The following is a 16145-nucleotide window of genomic DNA, read 5'->3' on the forward strand; positions in this document are numbered from 1 at the left end:
CACGCAAATCTACTGTTTTTGATGGTGCCCTGGCCCTTCTGAGCTGGCCCCTCATATAGGGGTAGTGTCTTGGGCTGGGCACTGGAACACCTGGTTTCCACTTGGATAAGCTGATTCACAAGCCAGACAAGCCCACATTCTTCTCTGTGCCTGTTTCCTCATCTGAACAATCAGATCAATAATGACTAACTTTGCAGGGGCTTTTGAAACTACAAACCCTTGAGTCATATAATCATAGACTAAGAACCAGATAGATTGTTACAGATCATTCAATCTAAGCCCCTTCTTATATAGAAAAGGAAACTGGGACTTGGAGAGAGGAGGTAATTGGCCTCAGGTCACACAGGTAGGAAATGTTAGAATTTGAACCCAGATCTTAGGACCATAAATTTAAACTGGAATGGACCTTAGAAGCCATAGAGTCCATCCCCCTTGTTTTATAGATGAGGAAACTGAAGCACACAGAAGCTGGGAATTGCCCAGGGTCACATGGCTAGGAAGTTCCAGAGGCAGGATTTGAACTTGGGTCTTCCTGACTCCAAGGCCAGCACTTTATTCACTGTGCCACCCAGCTTCGAATGTGGCATTTTGTCAGATATTCCTGAAGTCAGGGTGAACTACCTTCCTTTTTCAGTCTTTCTTGTCTTGGAATGGGAAACATGCCAGGACCAGGTTAACTGTGAACATCCTAGTCTGGCAAGAAGCCTCTTGAGCCTCCATGATCTAGCCCCAGTTTACTTCCTCAGTCTTCACTCCTGTCATATTCCTGCCATGCTGACCCCATCCATGCCTTGGCTCCCTCTGTGTCTCTCAACACAATCTCCTCCAGAAACAGAACTGGGCAGAGCTCAGAAATTGTGGTTCAGATGCCTTGTGTGAGACTGAATCTACTGGTATGAGATTGAATCTGACTATGAAATTTCATCTTCTTAAAAATGTCTCATTGCCCTTTATCTTCACATCTTACTCATTTCTGAAAATATTGTGCCTCTCCAATGAATCAAACCATCCTTTGCAGCAAAGAAAAACAGTCAAGCAAATAAAAACCAGTGGAGGGATGATGTCTGAGAAGCCATCCACAATCCTGCCCAAGGGCTGCCCTTCCTCTCTGCTACAAGAGGAGAGAGCTGAACTTCATGATCTGTTCTCTGGGACCATCCTAGAGGGCAGGGATTGTTTGGTCTTTGGTCGTAGATTCCCCAGTCCACTGCCTGGCACATAGTAAGCACTTAATATGTGCTTATTGATTGACTTGTCATTGATTTTTCCTTGACTCAGAGTTAAGCCACCTTTAAATGGTTTTCCTTTATCATTATTAATAATAATACTATCCACTATTTATATAGAACTTTAAGCTTTGCAAAGGGCTTTACAAATATCATTTCATTTTATCCTCACAACAACCCTGGTGGGTATGTACTATTGTTACTCTCATTTTTTTTTTTGTGAGGTAATGCGGGTTAAGTGACTTGCCCAGGGTCACACAGCTAGTAAGTGTCAAGTGTCTGGGGCCAGATTTAAACTCAGGTCCTCCTGAATTCAGGGCCAGTGCTTTATCCACTGTGCTACCTAGCTGCCCCTGTTGCTCTCATTTTACTGGTGAGGAAACTGAAGTAGACATTTTAAGTGACTTGCCCACGGTCACTCAGTAAGTTAGGTAGGATTTGAATTCAGGTCTTCCTGACTCCAGGTCCAGTGTTCTATCTACTGAACCAGCTAGCTATAGTGTTACAGCTATTGTGTTTCTTTGCCTTTTGATTCTGTTGATGACACTTTGCATCAGTTCATTTAAAATCCTCTGAATTCCTCCTTGCCATAAAAAAACCCTAATTAGGGTTTTCTTTTCTTTTTTTTCTTTTTTTCTAGTGAGGCAACTGGGGCTAAGTGACTTGCCCAGGGCCACATAGCTAGTAAGTGTTAAGTGTTGGAGGCCGGACCTGAACTCAGATACTCCCGATTCCAGGGCCGGTGCCCTATCCACTGTGCCACCTAGCCACTCCTAATTAGGGTTTTCTTGACAAAGATACTGAAGTGGCTTGCCATTTCCTTCTTTAGCTCATTTTACAGATGAAGAAACTGAGGCAAAGAGGGTTAAATGACTTGTCCAGGGTCACATGGCTAGTAAGTGTCTGAGGTCAGATTTGAACTCAGGAAGGTGAGTCTTCCTGACTCCAAGCTCATCTTTCTATCCTCTGGGCATTATTTCTTATTGAATAATATATTTGACAACATTCACACAGGACAGGGACTAGACAAATCACTTTATCTGGCTGCCCTTAGTTTCCCCATAAAATCAAAGGTTTTAGCTTTTTGTTCTTTAGGTCCTTTCCAGTCCTAAAGTCTATGAAATTTACCTCCAGATATTTAATTTCCTCGTCACTCTCAGACTGTGGACCAACCCTGGACCAGGGGCGACACTTAGATTAATTTCTCTGTGACGCTGTGATGCCTCTCCAAGGAGAATGGAAGGTCCTTGTGGGCAGACATTCTTTTGTTTTTGTCCTTGTAGCCCCAGCACCATGCCTGGTAGATAGAAGGCACTTAATAAAGTTTCTTTGGTTGAATTGAATTCTCCCCAATTCTAGGTCCTGGGACCGTGGACTCACAAGGACAAATCGAGTTCCTGAAGTGCTATGCCACCTTGAAGACAAAGTCACAGACAAAATTCTACTTGGAGTTCCATTCCAGCTGCCTAGAAAGTAAGGACATTGCAACTTCCCTGCAGGCTTGGACACATGCATGTCGCTCTCCCTCCTTTGGCTCACTACTGCCTCTGATGGCAACCAGAGTGAAGGGAGGGAAAGCATTTGGCTCAGGGATAGAGGATAACAGGCAACTTGCACTTATGCTGAGATCTTGGCTGCTTTGAGAAATCACTGTGGTCTCCAGCATCAGGGGTTGGGGTGGGAAGATGCCCTTTGATGCCCTCACATTCCTTTGCAGGGGAGGAAGAGCTAACTATTCATAGCAGTCTTTTCAGACTCCCTCACTGCAAAGGTGAACTAACTTCATTACTTATCAAAGTGGGGAACTATATATATATATATATATCCTTAAGGCAGGGGTTCTTAACGTCAGGGGGATCTGTGGACTTAAAAATATTTGATCACTATATTTCAGTATGATTGGTTTCTTTTGTAACCTTATATATTTTATTTTACACATTTAAAAATATTCTGAGAAGGGTTCCAGACTGCTAAAAACACAAAAAAGATGAAGAGCCTCCACCTTAAAGCAATGGAGGATTGCCCCAAGTCAAGCTCCAAGTAAAATGTGGAGACCAGAGTAGTGAAATTCCAAATAGTATGGGGGGGGGGTGACCTGTCCTTCCCAATTGGCCTCCCTTTTCCTGGGCAAACCAAGAAAGATGTGACTTTATCCCCTTTCTAGCAGCATGAGAATACTTTTCTGATATACACTAATCTTAAGCCGCATATACACCGCTGGGTACCCCCATCTCCTTTTAGCTTTTAACACTTGAAAAAAATCTGTGTTGGGGAAACACCTTTGGGGGTGCATTTCTAGCTATTCCCATCTGAGGCTGTTTCATAGGAAGAATAGGGCTGTGTGGTTGGGTTGGGAGAGAGAAAAATAGACAAAAGCCTCCCTCAAGAAAGAGGGTGTGTTCAGAGGTGCTGAGCTGAGATACTTCTCAGAGAGGGTGTGTGTGTATGGGGGGGGGGCTGCACATCTGTGCTGCCAACACCAAGGCTGGCCCATCTGGAGAGAGTGCGGCAGCACTGAATCTTCCTGCTCAGGATGCCTCTTTCCTCCCTTTGGGCTTCAGCCTGGTCCTCCCTCCTCACAGGGAGCTAAATGACCCTCCCCTCCCATGTCATTTCCCTGCTCAAACCTCATGGCCCCTGGCCCACAGCTATGACAAAGAGAGCTCTAAAAACAATGTGGCTTGCGTGTACATGTGCGGGTGCGGGTGCACTTTAATAAAGTATATAGACATTTGCATAGATTACTATGGCAACGGCATATTAGGAGTCTTAAATTAGACTTTGCAAAGGGTGCTATATTGAGTGGCTGTGGGAAGAGCTGACTGTCATGTTCCTCATATCTTGTTCATGGATGTGATGATTCCCCCAGTGGCAGTTTGGTTGAGAAATGGGGGGCAGGGGAGGAGGAGGGGAATCAGTTTCCTAAAAATAGTTGGATGGGACTGTTGAAGAGCTCTGAGCTAAATCTGCATCCAAACAGGTCCAGAGAGGCAGCCTGGGGCAGCCTGAGTCCATCAGCCCAAGATTCCCCCACACACATATACACACACATACATGCATGCACACACGCATATACACACGCATACACACACATGCACACACACGCGCACACACACACCCTCCAGAGAAGATGGGGAAAATGCATCTTGGCATGTGCCAAGGGTTCTGGGGTGAGGATTGCCTGCCAGGTTCTTGTCAGGCCTGCAGAAGGAACCCACTCTCTTCTTCTCTGACATTCTCCCAGGTTTTGTGAAGAGCCAGGAAGGAGAGAATGAAGAAGGAACAGAAGGGGAGCTGGTGGTGAAGTTTATAGATGACCTCCCAAAGGTGACTGGAGCAACATGGGGATGAGGGATGAGATGAAGTCTGATAGAGTAAACATGGACCGTTTGGATGATGAGGTCCCCAAGAGGGTGGGGACCCCAAGTTCAAGAGACTTTTTGTGGCCACGCGCTTGCGCCTTTCGTTCATGAGCTCATTGCAGTGATAGGGTGTGGGTCTTGGAGCCAGGAAGACCCAAGTTCAAATTCCCGTCTCAGACACTTCCTAGCTGTGTGACCGTGGGTCTCTGTCCCTCTGTTTGCTCATCTATAAAATGGGGGTAATAATAGCACCTACCTTACAAGACTGCTGTGAGAATCAAACAAGTTAACATATGTAAAGTGCTTTACAAATCTAAAAGCCCTAGGCACACTCTCACTATTATCATTTCTATGTCTCCACCTCTATGTTCACTTGAAATAGTCAGCTAGAGGACTCAGCTCAAAGCAAAGACTAACTGCTATCAAAGAGCTAACCTCTCGTGCTTTCAGTTAGAAAAAAGCAATTAAGTACAAGCAGCTAGGGGGCGCTGCTGTGGATAGAGCACTGGGCCAGGGGTCAGGAAGACTCATTTTCCCGAGTTCAAATCGGGCCTCCTTCTAGCTGTGTGACCCTGGGCAAGTCACTTCACCCTGTTTGCCTCAGTTCCTCATCTGGAAAATGGGCAAGCCACTCCAGTATTTGTCAAGAAAACCCCAAATGGGGTCATGAAGAGTTGGGCACAACTGAAATGACTCAATAACAAATTAGGCACAAGTGTAGGCATCTTTTAAAAAGTAGAGGTTTGGGGAAAAAAGTAGAGTTTTGGGCAGCTAGATGGCACAGTAGATAAAACACCGGCCCTGGATTCAGGAGAGCCTGAGTTCAAATCAGGCCTCAGACATTTGACACTTACTAGCTGTGTGACCTTGGGCAAGTCACTTAGCCCTCCTTGCCCCACCCCCCCAAAAAGTAGAGATTCAAAATATACCCATAGCCATCAACCCTAAGCATGCTTTTTGCTTTTAAGTATCATGATACATGAACACATCCATGGCTAGATCTATGGTCTTGTTGATGTAAGTGTTCCCTCTGATGATGCCAATCATTGCCCATCTGTCCCTGATCAGCCTGGGGGACTTCCCAAGGACTCACTCGGTGCGCTGGGCCCTTTCTTGTGGGCCAGGGGCCTTCTATGCTTTGTTCTGACTTGGAGAAGACACCAGCAAAGCAAACGCCTTCCACAAAGCTCTGCTCTGACGCCTCGTGGCAGCCTAGGGGCATCCAAATGGAACACAAACTCTGGCAAGTGCTACTGTGATAAAAAACATTTTGAGTCCAGTCTCAGCAATAAACTGTGTCTCCTGCCTGAGAACTACCTGGCAAAGCATGGAGCTCTGGCACATCACCAGTTCATTGGCCACCTGTGCATAGATGCTTTGTCCACGATGACGACGATGATGATGAGCATTTATATAGCACCTACTATGCATCAGGAACCACGCTATAAGCACTTTACATCTTCTTTGATCCTCACAACAACCCTGATAGGTAGATGCTATCATCATCCCGATTTTACGGATGTGGCAAACTGAGGGGAATAAAGGTGAAGTGACTTGCCCAGGGTCACACAATTAGTAACTGTCCCAAGCTGAACTTGAACTCATTTCTTCCTGATTCCAAACCCAGCACTCCAACCCTGGGCTTCTTAAACTTTTTCTACTTGGGACCCCTTTTTTCCCTAAGAAATTTTTATGCAACCCCAGGTATGTAGGCATACATAACTGTTTACTGTTGCCAAATTTTTCAGGACCCCCACATTGTTACATAATCCTATATGGGGTCACAACCCACGGTTTAAGAAGCTTTGCTCTGGCCAGTGTTGGACCCACCATCCTCCAGCCATGAAACGAAACATCCTAATGGATAAAAGAAATGACATAAGCCCCTAGTGAGAAGGGCCAACAAACATCATCTAGTCTGACCCACACCACCCAGCAAGCCCTTTTTCAATGTGCCCAAAGAGTTGTCCATCCTCTGCTTGGGCACCTCCAAGAGACAAGGCATTCCCTACCTACTAAGCCAGCCCTGTCTTACCTTGGACAACTCTAAGTGTTATTAGCAAGTTCCTCCTTCATTCGTCAGTTTGACAAACATTTATTAAGGGTCTGCTATATGTAGTTCATTGTGCCAGGCCCTTGGGGGAGACCCAGAGATAAGTAGGGCATCATCTCCATCCTCAAGGGCCTCTGAGTCTGGCAGGAGGCCTGGGTAATTAGGATACAGATTGGGTTGTGATGCATGTACAACAGGTGCTATGGTGCCGCCTGTTACTCACGCAAGGTGCTAAGACAGCAGATGACGGAGACATGGCCTCCAGCTTGGAGAATGAGGGAAAGTCTCCTAAGGTGGTTTCATTTGAGTTGGGCCTTAAAGGAATACACTATTCTGTATGTCCATTTCTGCTCTATTGTAAACTCCATGAGGGAAGAGACTGCATCCTACTCATCTCTAAATCTTCCCACCTACACACCCACCCCTGAGGCAGACAGGAAGACCGGCAGAGAGGGAGAGAGGGAGATGGGGGGTGTATGGGGAAGGAGACAGAGAGACAGAGACAAAGACAGAGACAGAGACAGACAGAAACACAGAGAGAGAGACACAGAGAGACAATCAGTCAGAGAGAGGGAGGGAAGTGGAGAGAGAATGTTGTGCAGAGGAAGCACTTAGGTAAATGTTTGCTGAATTTCTGAAGGTACCCTGGCCCCAGCCTCTGGAAGCACTGTGAGACTCACAAACCAAGTGTATTCTGGACATTGTCTCTGTTTTCTAACACGAACATTCCTTACGCCTCCATGCCAAGCCTGGGGTCCTGTGCTCTCCATCCAGCCACCATCATCCCAGCCTTGTACAATTGAAAATGATGGAATCATTAAGCATTCAGTAAGCACAAGCAAGTAGGCAGTGCCAGAGTGGATAGAGCACTAGGCGTGGAGTCAGGAAGATTCTTCTTCCTGAGTTCAAATCCAGCATTAGACATGTACTAGCTGTGTGACCCTGGGCAAGTCACTTCACCTGTTTGCCTCAGTTTCCTCATTTGTAAAATGAGCTGGAGAAGGAAATAGCAAACTCTACCACTGCAGTCTCTTTGCCAAGAAAACCCCAAATGGGATCCTGAAGAATCAGACACAACTGAACAGCAACAAAAAGCACTGAGGAGGCCTTGAATCTCTCCTCTGCCACTTATTACCTGTGTGCCCTTAGTCAAGTCACCTTTCCCCTCTCAGCCTCAGTTTCCTCTTTTGTAAAATGAGTCATTGTATGAGACGTATGAGGGGGTTGGACCACATAGCTTCTGAGGTCCCTTTGACCTCAAAATCTATGAACTGGAGGGGAATTTCAATCATATCTCATCCAATGACTCATTTTATAGATGAGAATACTGAGACCCAGTGAGAGGAGGGAACTCATTAGTCACAAAGGCAGTTCACACAAGAGGGGACACTTGAACCGAGCCCTCTGCCTCCCTGTCAAAGGTTCTTTCCCCTAGACCTTGTGAATCACAGAGTGATGAGGGAGGCTAGAGAAGTCTGCTTGAGTCATGTTTGTGAGTGGCAGCAGGAGGAAAATAGGATGTTTTTAAGTGTAAAATGAAGGGTTGGGGGGTGTGAAGGGAAAACATTTAGACGTGACTGTTATAGGACAAAATCAGTGCTCGTTGCAAAGCAGTGGCTCGTGTCCTGAGGCCAACAGTCCTGACCTGGAGGGACATTAGCAGACTCTTTGAACATCAGTCAATTTGGGTTTTTTACTGGAAGGGAGATGGGGCTGCTTCAGGCCTTCCTGGTGCTAGGTGGGTGAAGTTAAGGTCAAGAGGGAAATTCGGCCATGGAACAGAGTTCTCCCGGGCCTGAAGAATAAGCAGCCAGGGCTTCAGAGAGAACTTTGGATCCAGCGCCCCTGGCCCAGGCAGTCAAGAATGACGGGTCCTTACAGTTAGGGTCCTCTCACCACATGAGGAAAGAGGCTCACCCAGGTTGACCCGAGTGTGAATTCAATTAAAACTGATGTCGGGGAAAGGCAGGCAAAGCCGAATTTCAAGCATCAGCCCGTGTTTCACATGAGATGGACTGACTTTGAGAAACAGGTTCTGGGCTCCTGGAAAATCAAATTCAACCTTCAATTCAGCTGCTCCAACCCAGAATCTCTCAGAGTTGGCAGGGCCCTCAGAGCAACCTAATAGAATCCTTACCTGACCATCAGTGAGTCAGCCAGGTTTATTAAGCATTTGTTCTATGTCAGGCCCAGAGATACAAGATGGTCTGCCCTCAGAGAGTTTCTGGTCTAGGCAGGGTGAGGGGGAACAGCGTCATCAGTTGCTGTTGGAAGACCTTCACTCCTTTACCCGCTTAGGCAGCCAGTGTGGCATCTGAAAGCCTACTGTGTGTGGAGTGCTAAGCCAGCTGGGGAGTTAGGGAAGAAGTAGCCCTGTTCTAGTAAGGGAATTAGACTCAAACACAGATTGCTACGATGCATTGGAAGGGTGCAACACAACGTGTCTTTCAGCAAAAATGTAACTCGTTCAGTCATTTTCAGTTGTGTCCGACTCTCTGTGACCCCATTTGGGATTTTCTTGGCAGAGATACTGGGGCCATTTCCTTCTCCAGCTATTTTACAGATGAGAAAACTAAGGCAAACAGGGCTAAGCGACTTGCCCAGGGTCACACAGCAGTAAGTGTCTGCTGCTGTATTTGAACTCAAGAAGATGAGTGTTCCTGACTCCAGGGGTCAGCACTCTGTGCACTGCGGCACCACCTAGTGGCCCTTCTAGGTCATGGTGTGGATTTGGGGGTCTCTCTGTCAGGAGACAACCAGCCTATACAGCTTCAGCCTCGTACTACAATACTCTTCTTTCAGGCCATCTTCCTTCCCCTCCCCAACCCTTCTTAGAGCAGCTTTGTCCCAATTTGGGCTTCCATCTGCCCCCTCCTCTTCTCAGATGTATCTCAGTCCCCACCTACCCCCATACACACATACCTTGTTTTATCCCCAGGTGAAAAACCTTTAAGTTCCAGCTCTTGAGAGACTCTCAGCAACCTGAGGGCCTTCGGGATCCCCAGAGCCTATCATAGAGTGTGGCGCACAGTAGGCATTTCATTGTAAAAATGGGTATTTGGGGGCAGCTAGGTGGCTCAGTGGATAAAACACCAGCCCTAGATTCAGGAGGATCTGAGTTCAAATCCAGCCTCAGACACTTGACACTTACTAGCTGTGTGACCCTGGGCAAGTCACTTAACCCTTAATGCCCCACCCCCCAATTATTTTTTTTAATTTTTTTTTTTTTTAGTGAGGCAATGGGGGTTAAGTGACTTGCCCAGGGTCACACAGCTAGTAAGTGTTAAGTGTCTGAGGTCGGATTTGAACTCAGGTACTCCTGAATCCAGGGCCGGTGCTCTATCCACTGCGCCACCTAGCTGCCCCTCCCAATTATTTTTAAACTGGGTATTTGATAACTGCTTCCCAGCAGACTTTCAGAAACCCCCAAGTTCTCAGTGTGTACACATAAGCCCCTCGGCCTTAGCTGTTCCTCAGCCTCTTGGGGGCTTCCCACGCCCCAGCCCCTTCCCCATCTGCCATCCCTCGTACACACTCAGGCTGCTGAGGCACCTGGGATCTGGTTTTGGAAAGTGCTTACTGAGCATATGCCCATCTTTCCCCATGTCATTTCAGTCTTCTGGTCACCAGCTTGCCCACCGTGACATGCTCTGGGGGGCAGAGTAGACATGTGACCAGCTCCATCATCAGAAATGACTATGAGGAAGTCAGTGTTATTGCCACCCCCAACACCCAGCCTGCTAAGTAGAGCTTTTTACAGGGATGATGGGGGCTCATAGTGAACACATCCGGAGGCCGTCTGCTTGATGCTGTAGTCACTCCTTCCACCCACACCTTGGGAAATGACCTTTGTGAATTGTATTGGAAAAAACAGGTTCATCTCACCATAGTCAGCTCTGTGTCAAGCGATTCTCTACAGATGTGGCGGGACTGGTTCTCAGACACACGTCAACCTCCCAAGCCCATGCTAGAAGCCTTTTCCTATAGAGCAGGGCCAGCCAGAGCTTGTGGTCTGCTGAGAACCCTGGGTCTCCTTCACTCTGCCATGAGGCATCAGAGGGGGACCATCATGAAGGCAGAAGGCTAAGATGGGAGAGATAGAACCTGCAGGGCGCTTCCAGACACTCCAGAACTACCCTGGCCAAAGTCTGAGGGGAGCAGATATAAAATAAGCAGGTCTAGCCCCGAGGTCCCACACAGCCAGCTTTTGGGGAGAAGAGGCAGTAGGGGAGTCCCTGTCACTCATAAGAAATGACCTCAGCTCTCTGGGCTTGTTTTCTATTGAATCTGACTCAATGGGCATTTGGTTCTTTCGATTATTTGTTTATTTAGAAGCTCTATTTTTCACATTTTGAGTTCCAAATTCTCTCCTTCCCTGCAGCCCCTCCCTCGTCAAGAAGGCAATTTTACATGTGAAGACACACTCAGCACGTACTTATTAAGCACCTACTATGGGCCAAGCGCTATGTCAAAAACCTGGGATGCAAAGATACAATAGTCCCTCCTTTCAGGGAATATATCTTCTTTTGGGGGAAACAACATGGAAGTGTATAAGTAAATACAAAACTAATACCAGGTACTGTCTGAGAGGAAGGGCACGGGCCCACTAGGAACTGGAAATCCAGAGGGCACAGTGGGCTATCACGTGAACCCAAAGCCGCTAGAGTGCCCTCCATGCGCAAATCCGTTTCTCTATGATAATGATAAATCTCTGTACTATCAGTTCAACCCATTCCAATAGTTATTGAATACCCGCTGTGTTGAAACCCAACCCAGGGGTTGTTGGAGCCAACGCCAAGGTGTTAAGACTTCCTGATTAGTTCCATGACTTCAGCGAGTCCACTGAGGTCATAGCTTAAGAAGGGATTGTAGATCTAGTGCAGCCCCCACATTCTACGAAGAGGAAACTGAGGGCCAGAGAGGCTGAATGACTGTAGGAGACTCATAAAGGTAGTAAGTGGAAGAGCTGGGATTGGAACCCAGGACCTCTGACTCGAGTCCAGAATTCTTTCTACCATCCTCCATTGTCAGTTCAGTCCTTGGTCTTCCACTCCCGGCCTCTTGGGCCTTGAGGCTCGCCCAGAGCTAGAGAGCTGAGGATTCTGTGTGGGAGAGCCTCGTCCCTCTGCCTCCTTCCTCAGAGCACTCATCCTGTGACCTTGTCTTTGCTTGCAGCTGACCCCCATCATCTCTGACCCCGAGTATCTGTTGGACCAGCACATTCTCATCAGCATCAAGTCATCGGACAGTGATGAGTCATACGGTGAGTGCCCGGGAAGGGCGGCCTGGAGGGTGAGGAGCTGCCGAGGGGATGGAGGGAAGTCTGGTAGCTGGAGAAGAGACGCCCTTTGCTGCTTCCCCCCAGCCTCGCCCATGCCCTGGTGATGCTGCGGCTCCAGAGGCTACCCTCTTTCCCCTATGCTGCGTTCTTGGACCCAGGGCTAGTCAATGTCAGCCCTTCCTCATTGGCTCCCACTTTCCAACCCTTTCATTTAAACTCAAAAGACCCAAGGTTAGAAGCTCAGTAGAGATCCAATATGACAGGAGGGGAAACTGAGGCCCAAAAGGGAACTGGATCAAAAGTAGTAAATGGCAAAGCCAAGATTTGAACTCAGGGCTTTTGAAATACTGCCTCTGTAACTGACTACTTGTGTGCCCTTGGGCAGATCACTTGGCATCTCCAGGCCTCAGGTCTGTCAGATGAGGAGACTGGACAGGAAAGATGAGGTTGTCTCTGAATCTAATTACAAGTCCTGGGGTTTGTTTTGTTTTGGGTTGGTTGGGTCTTTTGGGGCACTGACATGATCACAGGAGGAAATATCTGTCTGGTGAACAGTTCTCTTTGAATCACTTTGAAGACTAGTGATGGAGTGCTGAAAGTGTCGGAAGGCCTGAGTTCAAATGCTATCTCAGGCACCTACTTAGCTGTATGGCCCTGGGCATGTCAATGAACCATTTTGTGCCTCAGTTTCCTTACCTGTACAATAAAGGGGTTAGACTCAGTAGTCTCTCTAAGGTCCCTTCTAACTTGATATTCATGATTCTATGAACCTACCCCCCAGATTGTTGTGTGGCTCAAATGAGATTATTTGCAAAGTGCTTTTTTTAAAAAAAGCAATTGGGGTGTGGACAGCCAGGTGGCACAGTGGATAAAGCACCAGCCCTGGATTCAGGAGGACCTGAGTTCAAATCCAACCTCAGACACTTGACACTTACTAGCTGTGTGACCCTGGGCAAGTCACTTAACCCTCATTGCCCCACAAAAACAAAAACAAAAAGCAATTGCGGTTAAGTGACTTGCCCAGGGTCACACAGCTAATAAGTGTCTGAGGTCCGATTTTAATTCAGGTCCTCCTGACTCTGGGGCTGTACCATTAGCTGCACCTTTAAGGAGTTCTTTGTCAGCTATTTTTATTCTTGAGATGACTGGCAGGCTCCCTGGACTGCAGAGGTGTGACAACCTCAACCCCAGGCCTCAGCAGTTATCTGATCTGTCATCTAGATCAAAAACTTAACCTTGAGTCAGGCTGGGACTTGAAAGGAGAAGCGAGTGCACGTGAAGGGCGCCCCCCCTCCCCGCCCGCCGTGCTCCTCAGAGTAGCCGAGGAAGCAGCAGGAGGGACCATAGTGGGCATCCATATCAAGGCAGCCGCACCCTGGGCCACAGGGGAGGGGAGGGGGAGCCTCTGGCCAGATCTCACTCACCCAGAGAGGGCTCAGCAGCCAGCCCTCCCATACCTCAGATGCCACATCCTTCCCTCCTCCCCTGCCTTCCCTTTCTCCTCCTTCCCCTCCCGTCAGGTCAAACTCTGATGTCAAAATCCTCCCCTCCCTGTTTAGAGAACAGTAGCAGCTGACATTTCTTTGGCACTTGGAGGTTTGCAACTTATTCTCTCCTTTGATCCTTTGACCAATAACTGCTCATCTGGTTGGATTGGATTCTCACAGCTCATTCTGGGGGAGGCAAAGGCTGTGAGTGTTAATATCCTCCTCCTAAAGGGGATGATTAAAAAGTTGAGAGACATCGTTTCTGGGTAATTATTTTATTACTAAGGCCAGCAGGTTATTAATCAAAGGATGACCATCTGGCCGTCTCTCTTAGACCAAAGACCCCAGTGGCCACGGGGTCAATTTATATGCCCTTCAAAAGGAGGTGTTCTTGGGGAATGCCCAATTGCCTTTGATTGGCTAATCAAATGGGAGCTGGGCTAGTAAGTGACGTGGGTCACTCAAATCTTGGTCAGAGAGACTTCAGTTTCCATTTCCCTGGACCTCTCTAAGCAAACACAATGGCGGGAATACACCCCTTAGCCCAAACTTAGACTTTCTTCCGGTCTCTGACTAGATCCAGGCCTGGGTAAATCTCTAAGAGAAACTTCCCACACTGTTGGCTCCTGAATGAAGCAGTAGAAAAGGGGAAAAGCCTTGGTCCTAATACAATAATTAGTTACTAAATGTAAGAGAAAAACGTCATCTAAGTGATAAAGACGTGCCCAGAGTCGGTCAGTCATTCACTAAGTGCCCATTCTGGGCGAGACACCAGAGCTACAGAGAGAAACCTGAAGTGGCCTCTGCCCTCGAGAAGCTTATCTTCTTCTGCTAACGACATAGTCCACGACCCAGCAAGACTGGCCTCTTTGCTCCTCCCACAAGAGTCTCATCTCTCGGCTCCTGGCTTTTTCTCAGCTGTCTCTATGCCTGAAAGGTTCTCCCTCTTCATCTCCACCTCCCAGCAGGAAGCCTTTCCTTATCCCTCTTAATTCTATTGCCTTCCCTCTGAGATCACCCCCAATCTATCCTGGGTGTATCTCATTACTCCATAGCTGTTTGCATTTTGCCTCCCCCAATAATTTGTGAGCTCCCTGAGAGCAGAGACTGTCTTTTGCCTCTCTTTGTGTATCTCCAGTGCCTAGTATACAGTAGGTGCTTAATGTCTTTTGGTTTGACTGTGGAGGAAGACAATCTGTATATATATAAGCATGTGCAAACCATATAAAATAGATGCAAATTTGAGGTAAATGGGTAGTAGGTAGGAACCAGCTCCTAGAGGAGATCAGAAAAGACTTCATGTTGAAGTGGTTCTGGAGCTGATATGCAGAAACATCAGAGGCTGAAACAACAAGGGAGCACATTTCAGGCATGGGAGATGGCCAATGCAAAGAACTGGAGGGAGGATGTGAGATGTCATGTGTGAGAAACAGAAAGAGGCCAATCTTACTGGAGCACAGAGTGTGGAAAGGTGAATAAGAGAGAACACAGCTGAAAAAATAGGTTGGGGCTAGCTGGGAAGAGCTTTAAAAACCACAGAGCCCATGCAAGTCATCCCCCTTGTGATGTCATTGGTCCTCTTTGAGAACAGACTAGCAACAACAAGAGCAGTTTACATTTGAATCTGAAGGCAACAGGGAGCCACTGAAGTTTATGGTGTGTGGGAGTGACTTGGTTAGACCTGAACTTTAGGAAAACCACTTCAGCATCTCGGTGGAAGAGAGAGAGAGGGGGGTGGGGGAGGAAGGGAGGGAGGGGGAGGGGGAAAGAGAGAATGTGTGGGGAGGAGGGAGGGGGTGGTATAAGAGAGGGAGACCAAATAGAAGACTGTTGCAATAGTCCAGACCAGAGGTGATGAAGGCTTGAATGAGGTGTTTAATATCTTCTCCTTCTGTCTACTCATACAGCAGAGATATAATAAGATAGAAACAGTAGCGTTTGGCTACTGATTGGATATGTGTGTGGGGGGGCAGCTAGGTGGCGCAGTGGATAAAACACCAGCCCTGGATTCAGGAGGACCTGAGTTCAAATCTGGCCTCAGACACTTGACACTTACTAGCTGTGTGACCCTGGGCAAGTCACTTAACCCCCATTGCCCTGCCAAAAAAAAAAGGGGGGGGGGATATGGTGAGGATAAAGATAATGCTGTGGTTATGAACCTGAGGGATTTGGAAGATGGTGTTGCCCTCAAGAAAAATAAGGAAGTTTAGGGAAGGGGAAGGTCAGGGGGTGGAGAAATTGATTTCCATTTTGGGCATATTGAGTTGGAGACATCTATGGTATATCCAATTCAAAAAGTCCAATAGGTGATATGGAACAGGAGAGAGCTATGGATGAGCTCAGGTGAGACTATGGATGGATTTATGGATCTGGATCTAATCAACAGAGAGATGAAAAATTAAACTTATAGGGGTTTGATTAGGTCGCCAAGCAAGAGAGAAGAAAGATGGATCCTTGAGATACACCCATAGTTCAGATGTGTGATATGGATAATGAACCAGCAAGAGATTGAGAAGGAGCAGTCAGGCAGAAGCAGACCAGGAGACTGTAGTTTCACAAAAGGGAAAAGAGGAGAAAATGTCTAGAACAGGGTGATTAACATTGTCAGATGCTGCAGAGACACTAAGAAGGAGGAACACTGAGGAAAGACCTCTGTAAATAGCAATTAAGAGATCCTTGGTTATGGGTATTTCTTTGGTTTGACCATGCACAATTGTTGCAAGGGTTTTGTTTTTC

At 47.3% G+C, this 16145-nt stretch overlaps 1 protein-coding gene across 2 annotated transcripts in view; it reads left to right on the forward strand.

Annotated features, from left to right (window-relative positions):
• The window catches only part of INPP5D (inositol polyphosphate-5-phosphatase D), a 133700-nt gene that overhangs the window by 98299 nt on the left and 19256 nt on the right, over positions 1-16145 (forward strand). For both annotated transcript variants that reach the window (XM_043964523.1, XM_043964522.1), the window contains exons 20-22: positions 2586-2699; positions 4471-4553; positions 11817-11904. In XM_043964523.1, the coding sequence (XP_043820458.1) occupies positions 2586-2699; positions 4471-4553; positions 11817-11904 (285 nt within the window). The remainder of the gene's footprint in view (positions 1-2585; positions 2700-4470; positions 4554-11816; positions 11905-16145) is intronic.

Source organism: Dromiciops gliroides, chromosome 4, assembly GCF_019393635.1.
Source record: "Dromiciops gliroides isolate mDroGli1 chromosome 4, mDroGli1.pri, whole genome shotgun sequence".
NCBI lineage: Eukaryota > Metazoa > Chordata > Mammalia > Microbiotheria > Microbiotheriidae > Dromiciops > Dromiciops gliroides.